A 27,285-nucleotide genomic window follows, 5' to 3' on the forward strand; every position below is an offset into this window, starting at 1 on the left:
TGAGGTCTCAGACTACAAAAGGAGCAAACAGTGTCGAGATCCTGTGTCATCTGTTTTCAAGCTGGCCCTGTCTTTTATTTCCAGACATGAGCATCTGAGCAGAAGACTGAGCAGGAAACCTAGCAGGGGACTTCTCACCAGCCTGCTGGTCACCCAGGCTGCTTCTGGACTGTTCTGAAGTCATCTTTGACCCAGGGAACCTCAGGTCTTCCTTCTCTGCCTCTGCCTCTGCCTCTGCCTCTGCCTCTGCCTCTGCCTCTGCCTCTGCCTCTGCCTCTGCCTCTGCCTCTGCCTCTGCCTCTGCCTCTGCCTCTGCCTCTGCCTCTGCCTCTGCCTCTGCCTCTGCCTCTGGCATAATGAAAGAGGTTGAAAATACTGTTCTGGACCCTGTGGATATTTTCTGCACAATAGTGTTTCTACCTGAAACCTCTCTGTATATGGTTCAAGTGTGAAATTTGCTGAATTTCCCATCACAGTCAGAGGATACAGGTGTGATCAAAGCCATGTGTCTTGTCCTGTGGAGCTTGCTGTGTAAAGGGGTGTATGAAGAGAACAAGTAAACACCATTGTTAGTACACCTTGCGCCATTTTGGAGTGATAGATATCAAGAGGTTTGTGTGTGTGTGTGTGTGTGTGTGTGTGTGTGTGTGTGTGTGTGTGTGTGATGTGTGTGTGTGTCTGTGTGTGTGTTTCGAGACAGGGTTGCTCTGTGGCTTTGGAGGCTGTCCTGGAACTAGCTCTTGTAGACCAGGCTGGTCTCGAACTCACAGAGATCTGCCTGCCTCTGCCTCCTGAGTGCAAGAGTTCTTAAGAGAGACAAGGCCTAAGTGGAGTGGTGCTTGAAAATGTGCCTGGCCTACCAGGTACAGGGTGGGATTTAAGGAGGAACCCTGGAGTAATACTTTTTTAAAAAAAAATTGTGACAAGACTTCTCGGTAGCCCTATCAGTGGAGGAACTCATTATATAGACCAGGCTGCCTTCAAATTCACAGAGGCCTACCTGCCTCTGCCTCTCAGAAGTCCTGGATTTAAAGGCATGGGCCACTACACCTGGCTGGACTGAAACTCTAAATATTGGAAAATTCCCAGTCCTCTGGTAATCACCTGTGTCCTGTTTTACCATCTATGAACATAGGTGTTAGTTGGCCTGGGGTGGAAACACAATCCGTTAATACCACTACTCTGGAGGCAGCGACAGATGGATCTCTGTTGGTTTGAGGTCAGCCTGATCTACACATTCAGACCCTGTCACAAAAACATAAAAGCAAAACCCATGAAGTTGGCGCTGGTGATTCATTTAGTTTTATTTGGTGCATGAGGGTGGGTTGCTTGTTTATTTGGTGTTTGTTTTTTTGTTTTTTGAGATAGGGTCTTACTGGTATAGCTTTGGTTGGTATGGAATTCACTATGTAGACTATGGTGGATGTGAACTCATAGAGATGGCCTGCCTCTGCCTCCAAAGTGCTGGAATTAAAGATGTCTTTTATTTGAAAGGAAGGTCCCTGTGGGTTTGTTTCCATGGGACAGGACCACAGAGAAAGTAGGCTGTAGAGACTGTTTCTGTTTAGGAGATATGTATTCAAAGGAACGAGTCTTAGTGGATGAACCTGACTGTCAGGCATCACATGAAGATGTCACAGTCAGAAATAGGAGCAGTCTGATTAGTGGAATATATTTTTCCAGGCAGACCAGTTAAAGGAAAATGGCAGGTTAGGGGCCGTAGGTTCTGGGAAGGTAGGGTACAGGCAAGGCCTGCTGAATGGGGAAATTGCTGACCCCTGCCCACCTCTGGCGCTCCTCCCCCATCCCTCCCTTTGAAGATCCAGCATTAGCCTCGTGAGACCTCGTGGCCTTTGAGGAGGGCGCACCGCCCCCACGGAGCCAGGCGCCTTTGCAGCCTAAGGGGCTGGGGTAGGGGAGAGGCAAAGGCACATGATGCCCAATCTCCCTCACCAGCCCAGCACCTGACCAGGAAAAGCCTTGAGTTCTGCAGAACGGAGACCTGTTCCTGAGCAAGAGTAATGGCCTCCCCACGCCTGGGAATCTTCTGCTGTCCTACGAGGGACGCAGCCACACAGCTGGTGCTGAGCTTCCAACCGCTGGTGTTCCATGCCCTGTGCCTGGGCAGCGGCGCTCTCCGCCTGGTGTTTGGCCTCCTTCAGCTCCTACCAGGGCGCAGGTCTGTTGGCCACAGGGCGCCTGCGACATGCCCACCGGCCTCAGTCCACATCCTCCGTGCTGCCACTGTCTGCGACTTTCTTGGCTGCCTGGGTAAGGGCGTGCAGCCAGCTCCTTTTGGAGCTGGAATATGCAGTTCACAGGGTGGAATGTGCAGGATTCTACACAGAGGGATCTGCCGTCGCTTGAGGATGGTACCTAATCCACTGGCTGGGACCTGCTCTGGCCAGGATGTGTGGCCCCAGGTGCCAGGTCAGGTTTGGGAACAGCTAAGTGTTCTAAGGTGTGTGACTAGCCCTTGTGTCCAGAGCAGGGCTGGATTCATTTACTTGGTGACTGGGTAGTACTAGAGAATTCTGCTGAGTGGTTGGTAAAATTAAAGTCTGTGGAACTTTTAACAAAAGTATCGTGTTGTGTTTGTTAGTGGAGCTTGTTAAGGAAACCTCAGACTGTGCAGTTAAAATCCAGAAACAAGGTACCAGAACTAAAGTGGGTTCTTGGTTAATTCAACAAAGAGAAACAGTCAACACCATCTGTGCCCATGCTCTTTCCTATGTGTCTGTTGCTGTTTGTTTGTTTTGTTTTCAATCTGAAATTCCTAACTTTTGAGCTGTTGTTGAAATCACCAGGCCCTGTGCATGCTGGGTAAAAAAGTTCCACCAAGCAGCCCTATCTAGGGGCCCCTCGGTATGGTTTTGAATCTCAGGTATACCAAGTTCTATCTGGTGCATGTTCTGTGGCACTTGTTAAGAAAATGACACAACATTTTGAAATGTTTTCAACATCCCAGAGAAGATAAATGGCATGTGAGTGCTGCATGGATTTACATATAGTTTTGTGGGAATACAGCATTGCCCAGCATTTGCTCCAGATCTGAGACCGTCTTAGCCCTGCTAGGGCGGAGTAGAAGGTTGGAAATAGACACCGTGACCCACAAAACAATAACTACCTGGCCCTTAACTGAATGAATTTGCCAATTTCCTCTTTCAACTAGAGTATGATGTAGGTTGCTGAACTCTGAATAGACTTTTTATTTTATCTGCCTAGTGTGGAAATTGTTCAGTATGAGTGGAGGTAGTCTGTAATTATAAAGAAGTATCCTGAATTCCCAGATGTCCCCCACATTTGCAGCCCCCCCTTTTTTCTCCCTCCTGACTGGATTAATTGGAAGCAAATCCTAGAATTGATGTGTTTTTTGTCTGTTAGTTTCCAGTACAAATCACCCAAAACTAAAAATTTTGTGCAGGTAAGACCAATGCAACTTGTGCTTTTAAATAATTGAAACCAAGTTCTCCATATCATCAGATTGTTTTCATTTGTCTCCTAAATGCTCTATGATAGTGGGACTGTTAAAATAAGGCCCAAAATTCTGTCTGGGACTTGCCATTTTCTGATATAGTTGTCCACGTGGTAACTGCAGTTTTCAATCATTGCTGTTTGTCCTTGAGCTAAGGGTTATGTGGCCTGTGTTCATTTTCCCGTGTGCTTCCCCTTGAGAATGTCCCTGGATACAGGTAGCTGAGTGTGCCAAGGCCCAGACCTGTTTTACCCCATTGCCAAGAGTCACAAAAATGTTATTGGAAATACTGAAGAGTTTGAGTTCACACAGATACTCTGTAATCCCAAATCACTTTCTCCCCTTTGGAGACTAAGACAGGAAAACCCATTTCCTTTCCATGAGGGATGAATCATTTTTGGTGCAGGATAACTCAGTTAAATTGGGATTTCCTTGATTCCTTAAGTATGTTCTCAGGATAGGTATCAATAGTAATTTAGTCCTGTAACTTGAATATTTCCAAATAAAATTGGGCCTAAATATTTTGAGGACTAGCAAAAGAACACTATCCATCAAAAAAATATCAGGTAGATGAAGTTGTAGACTTGAGACAGAAGCCAGGGAGGGATTGACCCTTCTGAAAGCTATGAAATACGAGTGATCATCTCACCGGCCCTGTGGCCCAATTTTAGTTCTTTGAAGACAAGCTCATTATGTGGCTACAGTGAACTTATGGGAAGCTAATGCTGCTACTGCCTCTGGAGTGCTGTGCTCACAGGTTGGCACCACTATCCCTAGCTCCTCTTATAGCCAGAGAGCTGGATTGCTGACAATTAGAAAGTATTTTTCGGAAAAGCTATTATGTTTTATTAGCAGTGATTTGATAGTTAGAAGATATGGCTTAAGAGTTTAGGGACCACACTAATCCTTCAGTAGCACATTACTCAGTGTGTGTGTGAAGTAGTGTGTTACATAGTAGTACATATGCATCTTCCCAGCTCCTTATGTGATGAGTAAGTAACAGGGATATTAAAAGATGCAAGAGAAAAATACAGATCTGCTAGCGGGGCTGTAATTCCTAGGCATTAAACAAAACAGGGACAATGTTGTTCCTGCTTTTGGTTTGACTAGACACTGATAGCACCACACTGAAGTGCCTGGGACAACTCAACAATCAGCCTTCAGTTTCCTCTTTATTGCTACACACCAATATGTCTGTTTTTCTCTTTCATCTTCTTTCTCTTTTTTATACCCCCCAAAACAACCAGCTTGTTTCATATTTGAATTAAAATCAAATATATTTTTACTATCTAATCTCATACAGGAATCGTTATCAGGTCCACAGTGTGGATAGCATACCCAGATTTCATCGAAAACATCTCTAATGTGAATGGGACAGACATTTGGCCTGCTGCTTTCTGTGTGGGGAGTGCGGTAAGTTATTTTCCTTTGTTCATCCTCCAGGTGGTGGTCTTCCAAGTCAGCAAAGCAAACACTGGGAATTGCGATGAATGCAATTATCAGGTCATGCCCTGGAGCTAAGGACCAGGAGTCAGTGTGAAGCCAAATCTACCTGGGGTGCAGATGGACACACAAGCCTGAGAATGACCCCATCCAGTGCCTTAGCCTCGGCTTTACACACACACACACACACACACACACACTTTCTATAGTGAGTACACAGCTCCAATCAAAGCCAGCTACAGAGAAAGAAAGGAAGATTGGTGTGGTTTTCTAAACAAAATATATTTCAATATACATTTAATATTCCATATGAAATTTTTGTATAAATAAAATGTTCAGTAAATGCTCATATTTCCCACAGAGAAACATGCTATGCTTCTTGCAATGCACTGACCTTCATAGGGATGATGTGTAGAAGGCATGAATGCTATGTGGAGTCTCGGTTCCTCTACAAAGTTCCCAGCTTACTTCCATTTACACTCTCTATGGTTTCCTAACTGCATTCCAGAAATTTCCTTGTCTCAACCAAGTTTAGTAAGACACATTGACTTTCTGCTGCAACCCAGATTCCGCTATTGTCATCCCCTTCCACTCAAGTGCTTTCTGAGTCTCTCAGGCCCACATCTTCTCAGAAACAGAGCTTCTACCTTAAACCACAGTAGTCCTTCTACCACTGTAAACTTGGCATCAGGGATCTCTACGTGCTTTTTCTGTAAGCACACCAGAGACAGAGTTGCCACATCAAATCCAACTATATAAACAGAGAAGAAATGCATGCATATATACCTCTGGGTCACAGCCACCACCAGTTTCAGAGAATGTGTCCACATGGGATAACTCATCCATGCTGTCAGGCACACCTGGGTCTCTCCCCTCATTTCAGGCGTGAGTTGCATGCTGCTAGAATCTTTGATGCTGAGCTCCTCTTGATTATAGATGTGGATCCAGCTGTTGTACAGTGCCTGCCTCTGGTGGCTTTTCTGTTACGCAGTTGATGTGTACTTGGTGATCAGGCGATCGGCAGGATTGAGGTATTTATTGACTGGGAACATGAACAGGGATGCCTTTTCTGCTTCCGTGAGTAAAATTTGGACCTGCTATTGGGTATTCAAAAGTTCTTCGCAGTGTGGCTCACAGCCTGCCAATTGTATTTCCATCCAGACATATTTGTGCTTGCTCATTTTTATAGTAACATTTCTTTCGGACACCCGGTCTCACCACGGGAGTTTCCCTTGAACCTAGGATCCTCCTGCTTCTGCTTCCTGAGTGTTCAAATTTAAAGGATTTGCCACTATTCCCAGATGGCAGCTCATTTCTGTAAGACACCAATGGCAAATTCAAAACATCAAGATTCTTGCAACCTTGCAAATAAGTAAGTTGGGAAATTAAATAGTTAGGGGCTGCTGGCAAGTTCAAGTGAAGAACATATGCACTCAAGATCCTTGGTTTAATTCCAGTGACCAAACCAAAATAAACAAACTAAAAGGGGGCAGGGGAACAGACATTTAGATGATTTGGAAGTGAACACTATGTGAGAGCCCCCTCACTCCATGTCATCCCACACTGATTTATGCTCTGTTTATCATCTGGACTCCCATCCTGTCCCCTGTTACTCAGGGGCTTTGGTATTAATTATGAAGTAAACATTCATTTTAGCAGGCAGGATGATGGTTCTGGGAAGAGTGTGGCTTCTCAAGATAAGCTATCATGTAGAAAGTTAATGCTTGGGATATGACACCCCAGAAATTTTACAAGGGCAAGTTTCAAGCATGTTACACTTGTGTAGCTTGGTCTTCTTGTGGGACTTCCAAGAGTGGGAGCAGGAGCTGTCTCTGACTCCGCTGCCTGCTTTTGGGACCCTTTCCTTCTACCCCGTTGTCTCATTCAGCCTTAATAGGAGAGGAGGTGCCTAGTCTCACTGCAACTTGATATTCCATGCCTGGTTGATATCCATGGGAGAGCTGCCCTTTTCTGAAGAGAAAAGGAAGAGGAGGAGTGAGGAGGTGGTAGGGAGGGACTGGAAGGAGAGGAGGGAGGGGAAATGATGGTAGGTGTGTAAATACAAAACAAACAAACAAATACAAAGAAGAATAAGACTTTTTGGAAAACAAAGTTATGTGCTTGTGAAGAGTGAACTGGGCTCCCCATCATAGAGAAGCCAGGCACACAGCAGAGCTAACAAAATACTCAGTTTCCATGGAGACTGAGTCTCACCCTGGTGCCTCCTTCTTGGAGCCTTGGGAAAGTGTGGGTGTGGCCCCACTGGCTGGAATGAGCCAGAGCTGGGAGTGTGACTTCTCCCTTTGAAGAAGCTGCTGGTTTCCTGTGTAGTGGGTGTAGCTGAGAGACTGAGGATCCTGGGGGGAGCTATCCTGCTGAATTCTAGGGCAGGGACCCAACTTGGCAAACATGGCTGGCTAAACCTCACATGTCCTTTGAGATCTGGTTAGTACTTACCTGCTTTCTTTGGCAGGCAGGGAAGTATTTTCTCCTTTAATTCCCATCCCAAGAAAGGTTATTAAGATAGATGTAAAGTTTAAATTTCAACTTTCGCTATATCTCCCTCCCAGTGTGGAATACACATGGGGCTTGAGATCTTGAAAAAGGCCTTGAGCTAAAATTACAATTTATTGTAAGAAAATGACAGTATAGTTCTCCATGGAGCACACTTGAGTAATCTCAAGCACCCCAGAGACTGAGTCAGGAGGATCTTTAGTTGGAGGTCAACTATCTGGCTGAAAAGTGAGAACCTGTTGCAAAAAGAAATGAAAATGTGAGCTGCAGGAAGTTTGTGTGGGGACTTACATATGTCTGTAGTTGGAAACCATCTAACATTCAGACGAGGGGGTTCAGTTATGGCCTGATTGCCATGAGTTGCCACTGAGTTGGGGTGCAGGCACATAACTTGGCTGGGTCACTAATACAGCTGCCTCCTGTATCCTGTGGTCCAGATATGGCTGTTGATACATAGGAGGAAGAAACACTTGTCCAGGCTTCAGTGACTTTCAGTCTTGGACTTGGTTGGTCTCGCCTCCTGGACTGCTCACTCCCCACTCTGTAAAAGCATCCGGTGTGGTCCCAAATGAGAGAAGGGTGTGGTGGAATGAACAGATTCTGGTGTCAATGACAATACAGCTCCCAGCAGAAAGAGCTGCTCTGGGGTAGCTGAATCTCCTCCATGTAGCCTAGACCTCTGGCAATCCTCACATTATTGACATGCTCCTCACAGCTTCCTGCCCCTGTGAGGCCAGGGGAAGGATACTCCAGGAACTGGTTACAATGGGGGAGGCAAAAAATGCTGGAGTCATTTCCTTGTGCTCTCCCAGACAGCTGGCACAAAGTGGTTTTCTCTAGAAGCTTTGTGTACCAGTCTCTGCTTCTTTTCCTGCTTAGTGTAGGTCCTGGTTTCCTGAGCTGATGCAGGAGCGTGCTTTCTGTTCATATGGCCGATCTTCAAAGTCAGAATCCCAATCGGACATGGGGTGCCATTTGCTAGGTTTCCTGCTGAATCTTGAATGACAGTGTGTGTGTGTGTGTGTGTGTGTGTGTGTGTGACTGATAGAGCCCAACATGCCCACCCAATCACAAAGAAGCATCATTTGATGCTGTCCACTACTATATGGGATCAGCTGGCTTTGTGTGGCTCTACAGAGTTACTGGCAGTATCTGAGAAGCCATGTCCTAAAATCTGGGGGATTGGGTAACAAGGGTAGAACTGGGTGAGCATGTACAAGCATAAAGATAAAGGAGGGATATGGTAGGAATGTGAGCTATGCAGGGAATGGGGAGTGCAGAGGAGGGAGAAAGAAAAGAAAACCCTCAGGTTTGTCTGCAGAACTTGGGATGTCTAATCCCCACCAGGTCCTGAGACACAGCTTTTGTGTGAGCCTTCAGATTGCACCCTTTGCTTGATTTCCACCTGTTATCTTCCCCCTTTTATTTATTATTTATTTTTAGTTATGTGTATATTTGTGTATCTGTATGTGGGCTTATGAATGTGACTGCAGGTACCTGAAAACGTCAGAAGAGGGCATTAACTGGAGATAGAGTTACAGGCATTTGTGAAGCTGTCTGACAAGGGTACTGGGAACTGAACTCAGGTCCTCTGCAAGAGCAGTATAGTGCTCTTAACTGAAGCATCTCTCTAGTTTCCCACCCCCAGTTTATAGTTGAGCCTTTTTTTCTTTTCTAGATTTTATTGTTTTAAATTTTAACACTTACTTTATTGTATCTTGAATTTTTCAGCTTTATTTCTTTTTATGTATGGATGTTTTGCTTGCATGTCTGTCTGTGCACTATATGCCTGCAGATGCTAGAATAAGGTTTTGGATGCCATGGAATTTGAGTTACAGATGGTTGGAAGTGGCCATGTGGGTGCTGGGAATCAAGCCTGAGTACTCTGGAAGAGCAGCCAGGGCTGTTAATGCTGAGCCATCCCTCTAGTTCTACAATTTATTTATTTGGGCTTTTCAGGAATGTATTTCTCTGTGTATCCCTGGCTGTCCTAGAACTCACTCTGTAGACCAGGCTGGCCTCAAACTCACAGAGATATGCCTGCCTCTGCCCCCCCAGAGTGCTGGGGTTAAAGGTGTGTGCCACCACTGCCTGGCTTATCTGTCTGTCTATCTATCTATCTATCTATCTATCTATCTATCTATCTATCTATCTGTCTATCTATCTTTGAAACAGGTTTACGGCTTTATGTACTTTAGCCCAAAGTACATGTATTTTTATGGATTCCTATGATTATATTGGGCCACCATGGTAATCTAAACTGAGAGCCCTCAAAAATCCTTACTACTTCCAGCTTCTAGACATCAGGACATGGACATCATTGGGACCTTTTCTGGCTACCACACTGTGCAGCTACTTAACTTATAAACTTAGTCTCTGCTTTGGAAATCTCAGTTTTGAACTTGATTTCTCAGCCTCTGTTCCTGTTTCCCTAGTTAGTGTTTAGGGGGTGCAATTACTTGTATGATTCTTATGAGGGGTGTTATATGCCATCTACTTGAAATTGTAGCCACCTATTCAGTAAAAAGACTTGTTTTGTCCTTAAATTTTTCTGTATCTACAGCTTTTGCTCCATAAACATTTGGCCACTGAAAATTGAAATTCATTATACTATTACAGTTCCATATAACTTACAGCCACCCATAACTCTAGCTTTAGAGTCCTTGCAGGGCACCAGACATGCATGCGGTATATATATATATATATATATATATATATATATATATAGATAGATAGATAGATATAGATATAGATATATGCAGGCACTCACACATACACATGAAATAAAATGAATAAAAAGAAGTCTTTAGAAAGAAGAAATACATGCCATCAGATGACTTAGATAGCATGGTGGCTAAGTGGGTAAAGGCATTTGCCATCAGCCTTAATGACCTGGGTTTGATTCCCGGAAAAGAGAGAACCTAATTCCACAAGTTGTCCTCTTACCTGCACGGACATGTTATGGTGTTCTGCACATGTGTGGGTATGGAGGGTCAAGAGAAACAGGCATGAGGTTGACTGCTGCAGTTTACATCTTGTTTGTCCTTCCAAAGCTCATGTGCTAAGGCTTAGTTGTAGCGGAGTACAATTTGGAAGTGGTAGAACCTGTAAGGGGTGGCTTGTTGAAAAGTCTTCAGGTCGTCTGAGGCCTGCACTGCAAGGGGATCATGGACCCGTGGCCCTGCCTTCTTTCTCTCTTGCTTCTTGTCCATGAAGAGAGTGATTTCACCGTGCCATATACTATCATCATAATATATTACCACAGGGTCAAAGCAATGGGGCCAACTAATTACACAACGAAACTGAACACTTTTCAGAAGGCTCCACTTTTGTTTAAGGCTTCATGCCTTAACACTGTCACTTTGACATTAGAATTTCCTGCTGACAGTCAAATCATAACAGTGAGAGCTGGACGGCGCTGTCTGAGAATGTCTACGTATGGAATTGTTTCTCTTATGTTTTTTTTGTTGTTGAGAACAAATCTCAGAATGGGGGCATTAGGATGGCTGTCATCAGAGCTGGAGTTACATAATGGTATGTATCTGTAGTTGCAGCTACTTTGTAGCTAAAGGAAGACAATTACTTGAACTGAGGAGTTCAAGGCCACTCTGAACAACATAGTGAACTCCCACTTTGTGTTTGTTTTTAAAACACACACACACACACACACACACACACACCAAAACCAAGAAAAGAAAAAAAACCATAGTGTTCACTGTTATCAAAGACAACGAGAATTTGTTTCCTTCAAAATTAAATATTAAGGGGCTGGGGTGCAGCTTAGTCATAGAGCTACTGACTGCCATTGATGAAGATGTACACAGTGTTAACATGAAAATACCATTTAACCCAGCAAAATCTCTCTCTCTCTCTTTCTCTCTCTCTCTCTCTCTCTCTCTCTCTCTCTCTCTCTCTCTCTCTCTGTCTCTCTCTCTCTCTCCCTCCTCCATCTCTCTCCCCCCTCTCACACACACACCAAAGAATTGAAAACAGAAACTCAGATAGTTTATATACATGTTTACAACAGTACTGCTCATAGCATTCAAAAGATAGAAACAGTCTAAATTTCCATTGGTGGGTATATGAAGGAGCATAATGGGGTCTGTCAGTACAATGGTGTATTATACAGCCATGAAAACCATGATGAGTGAAAAATACCATACCTAAAGTCAGTCAATGTGTTATCATCTGTGTGAATATCCAGAACAGATAATTCCACAGAACAAAGCATATTAGTGGCTCTCAGGGCAAGAAGGAATGATAGTGACTGCTAAGGTGAATGAGGCCTTTTGGGGTGATCAAAGTGTTTTGGAACTAGGTGGTTGTGATGGTTGAGCAACACTGTGAATGTGCAAAGAACAAATTTTATGTGATTTGAATTTCACTTTAACTGAAAAAAAGAAAACCAAAAACCTCCACCCAACAACCCTCTCACAAACAGCACAGGAATCTCTTCGAAGCACAGAAGTGAATCTGGTCTTTTCCACTGGGCAGGCCTGTGACGCTCTGAACTGTAGCCACCCCTCTTCTGTTTTCTCCTAGCACCATCCTGCTGTACCACATCATGGCCTGGGGCCTGGCTGTGCTGCTCTGTGTTGAGGGGGCAGTCATGCTTTACTACCCTTCTGTGTCCAGGTAAGCCAGGTCACCCAGAAATATAGTGCCCAGATCCCTGGTATGTCTCTAAAAGGGAATGAAAAGTTGTGTAGATAAATCCAACTGGAAAAAGATGAGGGACCTAGGGAAGGTAACTTAGTGGTAGAAAAATTTCCAACATGCTTGATCAAGGCCTTAAGAACCATCCCCTCCTGCAAAATGGAGATAGTTATAAAACCTCAAGACCTATGGATGAACATTCTAAATTGAAGTGGAAAACAGACAGAGGTAAGGCAGTGTCTCTGTGATTTCAGGAATGTGTAAACCAGGGCTCAGTACAGCATAACTCTCCTGACAAATCTTACCCTTTGCCTACGTTTTATTGGAACACAACCATACTTGTTTCTGTGCTATCTGTAGCTGCCTTTGCTTTACAGAGACAGAATTCAGAAGTTGCAGCAGATATGAAGTTGAAGTATTTGAGCCATCTGTCTTTGTACAGGATAAGTTTGCTGACCCATAGTGTAATTTTTTTTGACTACTGTCAGTTTCTTTGTTGGATATCTATCTCCACTTGGGTATTGCCTTGCTTATTAATTATTTTCTGTAACTATGATAAAACACTGTGACTAAATGGAATTTAAGGAAGAGAGAGTTTATTTGGGCTTTCACTTCCAGAGACATGTCAGGGAGGCATGACAGCAAGTGGGAGCCATGGTTGCAGGATCAGAAAGCTGAGAGATCACATCTTCAACCACAACACAAAACAAAGAGAATGAACTGGATGTAGGGCAAGGCTATAAACTCTCAAAGCCCACTCCCAGTAATATAGTTCCTACAGCAAGGCTGCATAGCACCTTATAAACAACATTACTAACTGGGGACTACTGTTCAAATGCCTGAGTCTGTTGGGAACATTTCTTACTTAAACCATTACACCTTGCCAACTATGCATATTTTCCCAAAGCTCTGTGCAGGTCCACTGCTTTCTGAAGAACTTATAAAGGACAGACAACAGCATTATAGCTGTTATAGTAGAATACTCTTAAATGGAAATCCTTTCTTTTCTTATGTATGTCCATCTGGGACCTGGAAATTCCCAGAAAAAAATTGAGCCCGAGAGTTCCATTGATTCAGGGTTTGCAAGGAGTCCCTGGGTGTTCAAATGCCTTTGGCAGATGGCTAAGATTTAAATCTTTTTTTAAAAATGTTTATTTATTTTTACTTTATTTGCATTTGTGTTTTGCTTGTATGTATGTTTCTGTGAGGGTGTCAGATCTTGGAGTTACAGAAAGCTGTTAGCTGCCATGTGGGTGCTGGGAATTGAACCCAGATCCTCTGGAAGAACAGTCAGTGCTCCCAGACTTAAAGTTTTGATGCATGGTTGTGTCTTAGTCCTGTGCTACCCATGTTTTGAAACCCTGGGCATTCTTTAAGTACATCCTCATTCTCATCTGTTATTTTCTTTCTGCCTTTCTGTCAGAATTACTTCTCTGCATTCTTATTTCCCTGACTGGCCTGGACTTTTTCTAGATCACATTTAGCCTTCAAAGCTGTAGAAGAACATTATTTCTGTTAGAAGTAGTTAAAGTGGTTTGTTGGCCTCTTTGTGCCTGAGCTGTCCTGTATCTTACTTGGCCTTCATTTCTTACTTCACAGCCATTTTTCTTGTCTCAAATTACATGTGTTTTAGCTGATAGTTATTACCTTGTTTATATTAAAAACATCATATATCTATGTCAACATTTTGCCTGCATGTATGTACGTGTACCATGTGTATGCCTGGTGTGAGAAGAGGTCTGAAGAGAACACAGGATCCTTTGATGATTGTGCTGTGTGGGTGCTGGGAACTGAACCCAGGTCCTCTGTGAGGGCAGCATGTGCTCTTAGCCTCTGAGCCATCTGTCAGCTTCAGTTCCTATGTTTGTAACATGAGTGCACAGCCTTTCACTACATCTTAAGGTGACCAATAATTTCTGTGATTAATTTGTAGAAATCCTTATTAGTTGCCTTGAAAAGAACTGCTGAGATTTTTGTATCCATAATAATGAAAACGTATTTAATTTTAAATCTTTTTTGAGGCAGGGTCTCTCTGTTACATAGCTCTGGCTATCTTGGAACTTGTTATGTAGACTAGGCTGGCCTCCAACTCAGAGATCTGCCTGCCTCTGCTTCCCGAGTGCTGGAATTAATGGCATGCACCACTATACGCAGTTTATTTTTAATCTTAAACTTCTTCATTCTGAGATTCTGAGTTGCTCAAGGATAGGGAGTGGATCCTATTTATGTTACTTTGCAAGGCCATCTAGCAAGTATTCGAAGCCCAGTACTTAAATGGGTGTCTTTGTTTCACCTTGAAGAGACCCAATGCAGAGAACTGACTACTGCAGAGGGCTTGTTCCATCTGACATTTTCCCAGCAGGCCTTTAAAATGTTCCCCCAGTGAGATGCTCTATCACTCCTCTTATATATGAGACAGGAACATGACCCATCTCCTTCACCATCCTGTAATGCATTACTCATTTTCAGACAAGAGAAATGAGTCAGATTTCCTTTGAACACAGCCAGAGCAGATTGATGTATTTCCCTTTCTTCTCTATCCTCTTATCTCAGCTTCCAGGTAAGTGGGCCAACTGAGCTGAAACTATTATTTAAAGGAGAATGTTTTGATATTCCTCTTTTAAGGTGTGAGAGGGGCCTGGACCATGCCATCCCCCATTATGTCACCACGTACTTGCCACTACTGCTTGTCCTTGTGGCCAACCCTATCCTGTTTCACAAGACAGTGACTGCAGGTAAATCTGGGGGGAAGTACTCTTGGTATATGGACACTCTGTACATCTGCATGCCTTGGGCTTACATAAAAATACAGCTGTTCCTCTTGGAATTATACATAACAATTGACCTTATTTATCGTTTTTCAAAGACGTGAGCAGAACAGTAGGACAAACTGACCATGTTCAATATGTGAAAATGTGAAAGCCTATTTACTACACCGAGTTTTTGCTGCTATTTGCTTAGCTAAAGACCACAGTTTTGGTTGGGGCTTCACTTCTGTGCTGTGCTCCTCCAGAGTCAGCCTCTAGTATGGAGGGCCTGAAAGTGACTTTGTAAAGCTGTAGAGGCCACATAGAAGTAGATAGAGCAAGAGCAGATAAGGGAAGGGATGAGGTACGAACTCAGAGTCTAGTCATTCCTATGCACTCACTTGACTAATGCATTTTTTCACATATACAGGGAACAGGATGTGGAAAACAGGAAATGAATCCATTGCAATGGTACAAACTTGACGAGAGGGTGATAGTGAGTCAGCAGAGGGATATACCTCTTACAGCTAGAACTACGGACCTGTGTCTCAGTCCTACCAACTCCTCAAGCAGCTACGACTTGGAGAGAGTGCCCATCTGTCTGATGCTTCTGTGCATCTCTTGGGTAGAATATGAATTAAGGCATTTGCACATTGATCTTCACAGAAAGGTCATTTAAGGATCAGCAGTTGTTAGTAGAAATTTCTAAAGGGAGTGTTTAAAGTCTCTATCATGAGTGATAAACTATTGACACTTAAGATGCATCTCTTCTACCTGCTTTTAAATATAGTACATTAAATCCTGTAATTTTCTTTTTGGCTTTTCAAGACAGGGTTTCTCTGTGTATCTTTGGAGACTATCCTGGCACTCACTATGTAGACCAGGCTGGCCTCGAACTCACAGAGATCCACCTACCTCTGCCTCCCCAGTGCTCGGATTAAAGGCGTGAGCCACCAACGCCCAGCTAAGTCCTGTACTTTTTATGTTACAGTATTAATAGTTGCTTTAACTGAAAAACATTTATTTATTTACTATATGTGTGTGTGCTTAGCCCGAGTTTATGTGCATTACATGCATACAGAGGCCAAAGGAGGGCATCAGATTCCCTGGAACTGAAGTTACATATAGTTGTGAGCTGTCATGTGTTTGCTGGGAACCAAACTTCAATCTTCTGCAAGAGCAAGAAGTGCTTTAACCACTGACACATCTTTCCAGACCTTAATTCTAGAATTAAAAATTTTAAAGTCTGTTATTATTAATAGGAATTTATTGTCTTTGGATGAATTTTTCTTATCTGCATTTAAATATGGGAATTTTGTTTTAAAAATTACATGCAAGTAGTGCTTTTTGTCAAAGCAGTGGAAATGCCTTGGTCAAACACTATAATGTTCCAGTGGTTATATTTGTGTAGAGGTACCATAGGTCGTTAATTCTTTTCTAAACACATGTTCTAACGTGTCTGTAAAGAGAGTTGTTAGTTTTGCAATATTCTAAAATAATAAGTGTATATTATTTTAGAATGGATAAACAAGCCTTTAAAACACAGTACTTGATTGATTTAGTAATAAAATATAAAATCAAGAGTTCAGTTAATAAATGCTTAGTGTTAATTTCTTAGTTGTGACAAAAGTTCTGCATTTGTGCATGATGTTAACAATGGGAGAATCTAGGAGAAGCTGCAGATACGCAGCAATTTTCTGGGCTCAGTAAGTTAAGCTGAAATGGAGCTCAGTGGTAGAGCACTTGCCTAGCATGCATGAGGCCCAGGTTTTATTGCCAGTATCACACAGATAAAAAGTTATTTCGAAGTGTAAGTTTCTATGTATGTGTGTAGTGTAAGTTTCTATGTATGTGTGTATATATGTGTACTTGTACATGTGTGAGTATATGTATGTATGCCTTGGTGTCTATGAGGACTCCAAGTGCAACACTGTAATGATTGTCAGTAATGGGCGTTGTCTCATGCCCTTCTGGCAATGTGGAAGAGTTCATATCTGCTTTGATTTTCTTATCTGGTATGGAGTTAATGCAAGTCATGAATGTTGTCTGACATTCCCCTCCACTCCTACAGTGGCCTCTTTACTGAAAGGAAGAAAAGGCGTTTACACAGAGAATGAGAGACTGATGGGAGCTGTGATCAAGACCCGGTTTTTCAAAATAATGCTGGTGTTAATTGCATGGTAACCTTTCTTCGAGTATTTTTGTTGTTGGTTGTGCTAGTGGGAAGGATATGCCAACTTGTCACTTTACTTTTCCAAATGTGACTTGAGTGTTCCAAAGGAAAGAATCTGGAAGGGAAGTCCTGAGACAATGGAAGATATCCCCTAAAGGAATGAACAAAACATATGTCAGCAAGTCTAGAACTCATATATTGTTGTAAAACCTTTATGACAGTTATGTATCAAATCTTAAGACTAAAAAGCTAAGCATTCAAGTTTTTGTTTTCTTTTTTTTTCAAAGACAGATTCGACAGATTCAACCAGTTTTCCTTTTCTTTCTCCTCTCTTCTCTCTTTCTGCTTTGTTATTGTTTTGAGAGAATGTCTCAATATATACCCCTGGCTGACCCAGAACATGTTATGTAGACCCAGGTAATCTTGAATTTGCAGTGATTCCCCTGCCTCTGTTTTACAGGTGGTGGGAGTTACAGGCATGTACCGCCATGCCCAGCTATGTGTTCAGTTTTCAAATATTTAAGCCATATGCACCTGGTATTTTGTCTCATTGCCAGGCTAACCAAAATAAAGTGAAAGTCATGTTTTTATTTTATGTATAAAAGTATTTTGCTTGTATGGAAGTGTATGTGCTATGTGTGTGTTTGGTGCCCATTGAAACCGGAAGAGGATGCCCAGATCCCCCTGGAGTTACCATATTTTAAAAGACAGGAACAGGGTCTCATGAAGTTTTCCTGGTTAGCCTGGAACTCACAGAAATATGCCTGCCTCTGGATTGCTGGGATTAAAGATATGTGCCAATGTGCTCATCAGGTACAGACATTTGTGAACTGTCTTGTGGGCTCTGGGAATTGAACCTGGATCCTCCTCTAGAACAAGTGCTTTTGACTGATGAGTCGTTTTCCTGGCCATGTTTCATGAGTGTGCCCATCCGTCTTACTCTTGTGCCCACAATACCTGTGTCTTTAGGAAAAGGGTCAGAGCACATCTTCAGCTCACTGGAGGATAGAGAAGAAACTGAGCAAAGATCCCCCTTTGTGCCTGCCATTGCACAAGTGTTTGTGGTTGATGCTTTGAAAACATGTAGAAAAAGCTTATGTAAAAAGATTGCTATCCAAACAGTAATGAATCAGTACCGTACAGAATATGGCAACTCTTTGTGGCATTAATTTCCCTGACATGAGGATATTTCTTTAAATGCCCTCCTAGGAGAGGCCTAAATTATCTACTGCTTGTCATATATTCGCCTTGTTATTTCACATTCCAGGAACCCACCTAGATTGACATTTTAAAAATCCACATAAGGACATGTATTAAGTATTTGTCTACTGCTATTATAAACATCATGACAAAGGCAATTGATAGAAAGAAAGGTTTACCTGGGGCTTACAGTTTCAGAAGGATAGGAGTTCGTCTCCATCATAACAGGGAGCCTGGCAGCAGGCAGGTCGGCATGGCCCTGGAGCAGCAGCTCAGAGTTTACCTCTCAATCCACACAAAGGAAGCAGAGTCTCACTGGGAACACTGTGGCCTTTCGAAACTTCAGAGCTCACCACCAGTGACACTCCTCCTCCGACAAGGTCACACCTCCTAACACTTCCCAAACAATTCCACCAACTGGGGATCAAGTATTCAAACATTTGAGCCTAGAGAAGCCGTTCTCATTTAAACCACCACAGAACTGGTGAGATGGTTCAGCAAGTAAAGGTGCTTATGCTCGGGCCTGACTACTTGAAATTGATTCCTGCATTCCACAAGGTGGCAGGAGAGAACTGACTCCTAGAGATGTCCTCTGACTCCCCCTCCCCTAGCACACATGCACCATCTCTCAGGTGTACACAAATTCCACATAAAATATCAAAATAGCATTTTGGTCTCCATCAAAAGTTTAGGTTACTTCTCAATAAGAAAGAAAGAAGGAAGGAAGAAAGGAAGGAAGGAAAAAAGAGAAGGAAGGAAAGAAAGGAAGAAAGAAAAGGAATGAAGAAAAGAAAGTCGTCGTTAGGTTATCTCTCTTATGGCAAATGATTTCTGGTTTGATACAGGGTTAGACTTTACACCTTGATGTGATGTGTAGTGTTTCTATCAAGATGACTATTAGGTCTGTGTTAGATCAAGAGAATAATTTGTGTTTCAATTAAACTCTTGATACCAATTCAATTCCTTCTCACAAAAGTGGTTAAGTTGCTACCAAAAACTGGTACATATTGACCATGGTGAAAATCACAATAATTTTCACTGGGTGCTTTCTTTACCTGTGGACCATTTTCTTTCCATCAGTTGGTTGTCCAATATCATCAATGAAAGTCTTTTGTTCTACCTTGAAATGCAACCAGATATCCATGGAGGCTCTCTGAAACGCATCCAGAATGCAGCCAGGACCACATGGTTTATTATGGTAGGCCAATCTAGATTTATTTTTTCTTCTTGTAAAAAAATAAATCAATATGAAAAAATTCAAAGTACAATGTATAAATATATAATAAGTGCAAGATTTTTGGATTGACTCCATCATCCTGGTGCACTGCCAAGCTAGATTCAGTCATTATTATTATTGAATAGGCTCAGAGCTGGGATGTGGTCTGGTGGCAGAACCTAGCATTCAGGGGGTTCTGTGTTTGATCTTCAGCACTGCAAAATGAGTGAGTGAGTGAGTGGGTGAGTGAGTGAGTAAGTGAATGGATAAATTAACGAATAAAAAAACGAGACAATCTCTGTTTAGTCACTCTGGCCTAGAGTATGAAGCATTTGTAGTTAACTTATAGTATCAAACTGTTAATCTTTTTGCTTGTTTTTAAATTAGACATTTTATGTGTATGGGTGTTTCAGAGGAAGACCAGCCCACTAGGCATACCAGGATGGGACTTAATATTATGGTGACCAAAGGTTGTCACTTTTCCTTTGACCTCCATGTGTCATTTTGCCCTTCTTCCCAGGGAATACTGAATCCAGCTCAAGGACTTCTCTTGTCACTAGCCTTCTATGGCTGGACAGGATGCAACCTGGATGTCCATCCTTCCAAGATGGTGATTCAGTGGGAAGCAATGACTGCCTCAGCTGCTGAGGGCACGTATCAGTCCCCTGTGGGCTCCTGTGTGCCCCATGAAAACCGCAGGAAGGTGGTGTGTGTTGGGGGACACACCTCTGATGAGGTGCTGAGCATTCTGTCTGAAGGTAATACCTTGTTGGTGAAGGAGGCGAACTGCAGAGCCCCCAGGGCTCCCTGGGAGTCCTTTATTAAGGAGGGAGGTGCAGGTGGGAACCTATATGTCACTACACTCTTGCATTTCCTCTTCCACTTCTTTTCATTTTTTATTTATTTTTCCACCCCCTTTTGGAAATCTATTTCATGTGTATGGGTGTTTTGCCTGTATGTATGTCTGTGCACCACATTAGTACTTGGTGCCCATGGAAACCAAAAGATGGAGTCAGTTCCCCCCTGGAACTGGAGTTACAGGTGGTTTTAAGCTGCTATGTGGGTGCTGGGAATTGAACATGATTCTTCTCGAACAGCCAGTCCTCATAACCACTAAGCCAGTTCTCCAGTCCCTCATTTCTTTTACAGCAGAATCTCCATATGAGAGAAAAGTTAGTCTCTAACATTCAATCCTCCTGCCTCAGCTGTTTAGTTGGTATTGTAGGAATATACCCCCATGTCCAGCTTACTGAGTTCTATAATTTCCCAGCAGTCTAAGGAGAGAGGTTTAAAAAACACTCAGGGCCTTAGTTCCCAGCACCCACATTGGGTTATACACAGTCACCTCTGACTCAAGGTCTAGGGGATCTGATGCCTTCTTCTGGTCTGGGTGGGCACTTAACACATGTACTCATAGGTACACATAAATACAAATAAATGTAAATAACAAACCTACTCAGGTACATCAGAACAATCCTGCCCATTCTCAGCTGATCCATAGAGAATGGGTAGAAACAGCTGGTTTAGATACTAAACTCCTTATCTCATACTGTTTCCAGAGGAGCACCCCTTATTCTTGGCTAGCTGCTTCTACATTCTGCTGGCCGTGATGTGCACTTTGGAGTGTTTAGCAGTTTCTCTGATCTCAGCTCACTAGAGTGTGACAATAAAATCTCTTTATGAATCAACAAGTGTCTTTTGTGGGCATAGTGTCCCTTGGGTCAGAAAATGTCTCCTTTGCCAAAGATTAAAGAAACCTGCATGTTTGTATACACACACACACACACACACACACACACACACACACACACATCCAAAGACAACACACAGTCCCACAAAACTACTTTGGTATATACCAAACTAGAGAGAGTACTATTTTGAGGAAAGATGTATGGATTTGTATCTTCTTTTCCTTTCCTGCTATTCAAATACATGGAGGGAGGATCATTCTTGGGACAAATCTGACTGAGAAAACATGCAGATAAGTCTACAACGTGATGGCCAGATGTGGTATTGTATGGCTGTATTGGGGAGCTCTAGAGGAAACAGAGAAGTCCTTCTGGCTGGACCTGCAAAATGGAAAGACCTTGTATTTGGGTCTTACTTTTTCTTTTTCTGGCAGTACTGTAATGGAACCCAGTGTCTCATCCATGATGGGCTATTGCTGAAACCTCAGTCACATCCCAGCCTATAGGATTCTGATATAGCTCCAGTAGTTCATGAAGGACAGAGACATACAAGTTGAAACTGCTATGATCATGTCGAGTTACTGATACAACTGAGAGCAGCAGGCAAAAAGTTGCATCTAGAATTAGTTGTGTGTATTTGAATTCCCATCCTGATGGCTCAAAACCACTGAGCCATTTTTGACGCTATAATAAAATTTTTCCAAAAACAATAAATCCCACTGCATTTGGTCCCTGCTCCCTACCTCTCCTACCTCAAAGAGAATTAACAAGGCCCTCCTTGTTTCTATTCCTTTCAGCCAGCTGTTGCCCAGGACTGTTGCTCATAGGCTGAAAGCTTTCTGAGTCTTTTAAAATGAACAAAGGTCCAACAGGAAAATAAACAGGGCCATTGTTCATAATGGCTGCTGTTTTAAGAATCCCTTCTTTGCTGATCTTTTTTCCTTTTTCTGTAGTGCTTCGAACGGTACCCTGTGAGTTACCAATGCCAGATTATTGGCACTCTACAGGACCACACCCCCAAGTTCTACCTCAACTCCTTTCAAAGCAAAGAAAGAGGTTCTGGCATGTTAAGGAAGTCCAGAACCCCTCTAAATGGTCTGAAAAAGGAGAGTCCATTGTGATACATAACCCAAATATCATAGAATTTATCCTTTAAAGGGCTTAGTGCACTTTGCTATATTCATGAAGTTGTGTAGCCATTCCCACTATCTAAATCAGAATGTGCTTATCTCTGGGAGGCTAGGAATATGCCCCCCCACACACTTTTTTTGAGACTGGGTCCCATGCATCACAAATTGACTTCAAGCTCACTATGCAGCTGATGCTGACTTTTCCTGATCGTTCTGCCTCTACCTTCTGAGTGCTGAGATTAGGAGAGTACCCCCACTACGCCCAGTTTAGATGGCTCTGAGATTGAATCTGGGGCTTTATGCATGCTAGGCAATCACTTTACCAACTGAGCTACAACTTCAACCCTCTCCATTCCTGGCAGCCACTAATTAATCTACGTATATGAATGTTCTGTGCATTTCACATAAACCATGTTACACAGTATTTGTCCTTTCCTGTCTGACTTCTTAGCCTAAAATTTTGAGGGTTCACCCAGTAGAAAAGATCAGCCACAGTTCTTTTATAACTGAGTAATAATTCACAGTATGAAAATACTCATTTTATAATTTTTTTATTGTTAGCAACTACTGTTGACTGTAAAGAACTCCACCAGGCTGTGTATTATAAATGGTGTCATGGGTTTGCAGCAGTGACCATAAACACAAATTTAAAACAGTTAAAAATTTTATTTTCTTGAATTAGTAGAACAATAGTTGAACATATTGATTTGAGAAAAATTGGAAGAAAAGGAAAACAAATGAAAGCAAAACATTTTCTGTAAAAATACCAGTTATCAGGATGGAGGTGTAGCTAAATAATAGAGCATTTGCCTAGCATGTATAGGGCCCCGGGTTCCATTGCCAGTACTATAAATATACAGAAGAAAGTAACAGTAATGGAACCTTTCCAATTAATTAATTAAAAGAAAAGGAATAAAAGACAGCTGTCAGTTTAGAACCCACAGTGATAATATTGTTTGCTTCTCTGCTGGGTCAGATAAGCTTTGCAAGACATTCTTCAAATACAGAGTAAGTTGGAAGACTTAACCAAACACATTTCCTAGAAGAGTATGTGGTGGGGGTGCAGCGAAAGTCTTAAGTTTATACTTCCTGACACTGAAAATAGCAAAATTAAAATGACTCCTAAGATAGTCACCACCATTTTGTATGGTGACTCTGTGGAGGAAATTGTGTACATGTATCTGCAAAGAACAAAGAGGGCTGGTATGCAGGAATTAAGTCACTTAAGTGTTTTGCTTCTTAGCATACTATTGTGCGTTTTAAAAGATTTCCACATCTTTTTGGTTGCTATTGTCCTGTATGGTCTAGCCATGTTTGAGTTACTTCTCTGTGCAGTAACAAAAATTCCGAGGCAAACAACTCTTAAGAGGAAAGGTTTAATTTGGTTGAGTTTTAAAGGTTTCTGGAAACATTATTGCATTTTAAAAAGGACTATGTCCACCATTGCTTGTTCTCATTGCTCTGGGTCTGTGATGATGCAGAACACCATTGCTGGGGGTTGGTTGTTTGATATCATGAGGTCATGGTCATCTGATGCCCTAAGACCAGCTAGGCTTGTTAGAGTCCACAACTTAGGGCAGATGCAGCTAGGTTCAGGTGGCTTTCTTTATTCCTGCAGCTTTGGATTTGAGAGAGTTCTTATGCTTCACTATTCCCCATGGAGATGGGGGTAGGGAGTGAAAGACCGGACACTCTACAAAGCTGTGGGACTCACAGTTTGTCCTCAAGTGTGAGGTCATGGGGGAGTATCCTCAGCAAAGACCTTGATCACAAGCCACCTTATAATACTCAGCTGGGTTTTTTTGAACAAAACCACAAAAATCCCACATGAGTTCTCATGCACTCAAGATGAGTTCATAACCAGGGTGACCCTGTGAGAACCAAATCTTTTTCAAGTGCCTTCAGCCAGCTCCTCCTACAGCAGTGCTATTCTGGAAGCTCGTAAAAGCCTTCCCAGCTGGTGCCTGGCCACTCTAGCCAGATGGTTGTCCTCCATTATCCATGATGGCACCCACACTCAAATCAGGGCCTAGCTGTAGGGTCTATGGCCAAACATCATCCCTTTGTTCCCTTCTCTAGATTCCCTGAGGGGATCACATTTGCTCTGTCTTCTGCACTCCTGTAACCTTCCAGATTCATCTGTATCTGACCCTGGGGGAAGGTTTGGCTGCTGTTTCCCCCAACAGGCCACAGTGAGAGACCCGTGTTCATCAGAGTAATCCTACAGTATGGTGTTTGCCTCTTTTCAAATTGTTATTCTTTCTACCCTCCTCAGGTCATCATTCTTAATGCTGTTCCAGCTTCCAAGGGCTCATCTCACTACTGTTGAGGCATTGACCCAACTGTATCCACTCAATATGTTTACTGAGTACTCCATTCTAGTGGAAAAAAGAAAATAACTACAGAAATCCATAGTAATTTATGTAATATGGTATCCAAGTAGTGAGAAATACTATGAACCAGAACTAATCAGGGTGTAAGGGATCCAACTCAGATTCAAAGAGCTTGCTTAACATGTGCAAGGCTCTGAGTTCAATACCCATCTTGTTAAGAATAGGAATCACTTTTCAGGGCAAGAAGAGGGGGACTGGTTTTTAATAGGGTAACCCAACCGTTTCTCTATGGATGAGGTAACATTTGAATTGAGGCCTCAAATAAAATCCAGGAGAGAGTCATGAGAAAATTGAGAGATGCTTTGCAGGCAGAAAAAGCTGTGGAAAGACCCTTTGCAGGACCGCGTCTTTAAGAGGAGGGGCAGGATAGGTAGATTATTAGTATGCCTGACTGTTGATAGGAGTGACAGCTGAGGCTGCGAAAGCAAGCAAGCTCCATTGGAAGGCAGTCACTTGTCCCGTGCATACTGGGAAAGGCCTCCTGGCTTCATGACTTCCGTCTTTGAATTCTCCATGCCCGGTTTATATCCTGGCTTAGAGCCAGTGCTCCTGGGTATTTTAGGAGCAAAAGAATAAGTCTGCTGTTTGTTCCAAAGGGTTTTACTAGCCGGAAGGAAGGAGTGCTAGTCAAGTGATTACGTAGACCTGCAGGGTGACCCTTGATGAGAATGTTTCATTTTATCGTGCTTGTTGAGCTCACTTCCCCACCATTTTAATGTGTTGGAACTGCTGTCTGTAAGCCATGACAATTCTAAAACAAAGGAAAAATTGACTAGTAAGAAAATAGATCAGACCATAGAACAATGCTGAGATCCAATAACTGTAGAGAGAATGTTATCCGCTACAAAATTCATTATTCTGAAGACAATATAGCACTCTTAGAAGCAAAATACACCTAGCTTGCCTTCATGTGAGCTCATGCATACACTTTCACAGGTCTCAGACATGAAAGCCGGCGAGAAAGGTTACCTTCAGCTTCTCATGAAACGAATACCAAATAACTTGGAGCTTATTTGGATGTGTGCACTATGCCATATGAGAAGCATCATTTGTCACTTAGTCATTGCATCTAGGGCCCCAGTTTATGATTAGAACAAAGAAACTGTCTTGGCAAAGCATTATTGGGCACGTGCTGTTGTATTTGGGTTTTAATGTGTGTTTAAATCCCAGTCCTTTAAAGGTGGAGGGTTTGTTTTGGGTACATCTAGGTGTTGAAGGACAGGAATTGCAAACTGAAGGCTGGTGACACTGTTTGTGAGAACAAGAGGGAGTTTTACAAAGGACATAGATTCCTTCACTCTGGGGCTTCCTGGAGCCGAGTGCAGGTAGTTAGGCAGGAGGACCCACTCTCTGTGTCACAGTTTCCTGTGGATGGACTCTGTCCTTTGTTTGTACATCCCACAGGACACATCCAGGGCTCCAGGGCCACCTTAATTCAACTGTCACATTTCCTCAGGAACCATGTGTCAGTTGCCTGAAATGACTCTTTAGGATTCATTCCATTTTATCTCTTAATGAATGGATTAAATGTAGTAAGGGATAATATAGAGGGTTATTTTCCTTTGTTTTTACACACACACGCACACACACACACACACACACACACACACACACGGAGGCAATATACATGATAATTATTCTCTGAGACAGATTGTCTGTCCCGGAGCTTGCTATGTAGACCATACTGTCCTTGAACTCAGAAATCTGCTTGCCTCTGCCTCCCAAGTGCTGGGATTAAAGGTGTGCACTACTACAGCTAGCCTAGACCTTAGATGCTAAGATTTGACTAAGATTCTTTCTTTCTTTCTTGTTTTCCTCCCTCCCTCCTCCCTCCCTCCCTCCCTCCCTTCCTTCCTTCCTTCCTTCCTTCCTTCCTTCCTTCCTTCTTCCTTCCTTCTTTAAAGAAAAAGAAAGACAAGAATCTCATTTTATTGTTGATTACTACCAGCATTTTCTGAAGTTGAAGGAAGATCTTCTAGGGGACTGGCAACATTGCTCAGTTAGTAGACTGCTTGGCTAGCTATCATGAGGTCCTGGGTTCAGTCCCAAGCACTATATAAAAGTAATATGATGGTACATATCTGTTATCTAGCACTTTGGAAGGGGAAGCAGGAGGATTGGAAGTTTGAGGCCAGCATGGTCTACATGTGACCCTGTGCCAACAAAACAAAACAAGTTTTCTAGGACCTCAGCTCTAACACAGCCTGCTCTTTTCTTCTGCAGGTTCTGATGCCAGCACCATTGAAATCCATACTGCGACTGGGTCCCGCAACATAAAGGAAGTTGACTCCATTTCCCAAGCCAAGGGGGACCTCTGAGGAGGTGGGACAGGGACACCCCTACATTTCAGACTCTATGTCTCTTCATTTTGGATTGTATTCCTGCCTACCTTCCTATCACAGTGCTGCCATAATGTAGCATCCTCCAAATCCAATTCTTGTCACCACAGTGGAATTCACTGAAGATGAGCTCTATGCTAGGACAAACAACACACCAGAGCTTGGAAATGGAAAATTCCTTCTAGAATGTTCAGGGTCACCTCCTGACTCTCAATTACCATTTGGACTTTTTCTGATGCCAGCTGTAATGCTAAGTGCCAGATCCATGTCCTTGAGAAAGTAGTTAAATAAAGTCTTTGTGACTAACTCCA

General features: G+C 42.7%; 1 protein-coding gene across 1 annotated transcript; it reads left to right on the forward strand.

Annotated features, from left to right (window-relative positions):
- The first annotated feature begins 1,910 nt into the window (after positions 1 to 1,910).
- On the forward strand, positions 1,911 to 27,285 carry Gpr143 (G protein-coupled receptor 143). The gene is made up of 9 exons (XM_005085902.4): positions 1,911 to 2,271; positions 4,779 to 4,888; positions 5,855 to 5,949; positions 11,975 to 12,067; positions 14,714 to 14,823; positions 16,907 to 17,015; positions 19,289 to 19,406; positions 19,945 to 20,182; positions 26,859 to 27,285. The coding sequence occupies exons 1-9, from the start codon at positions 2,022 to 2,024 to the stop codon at positions 26,951 to 26,953; spliced, it is 1,218 nt and encodes a 405-aa protein (XP_005085959.1). The 5' UTR covers positions 1,911 to 2,021; the 3' UTR covers positions 26,954 to 27,285.

This window comes from Mesocricetus auratus, unplaced genomic scaffold (genome assembly GCF_017639785.1).
Source record: "Mesocricetus auratus isolate SY011 unplaced genomic scaffold, BCM_Maur_2.0 Super-Scaffold_100003, whole genome shotgun sequence".
Classification (NCBI taxonomy): domain Eukaryota; kingdom Metazoa; phylum Chordata; class Mammalia; order Rodentia; family Cricetidae; genus Mesocricetus; species Mesocricetus auratus.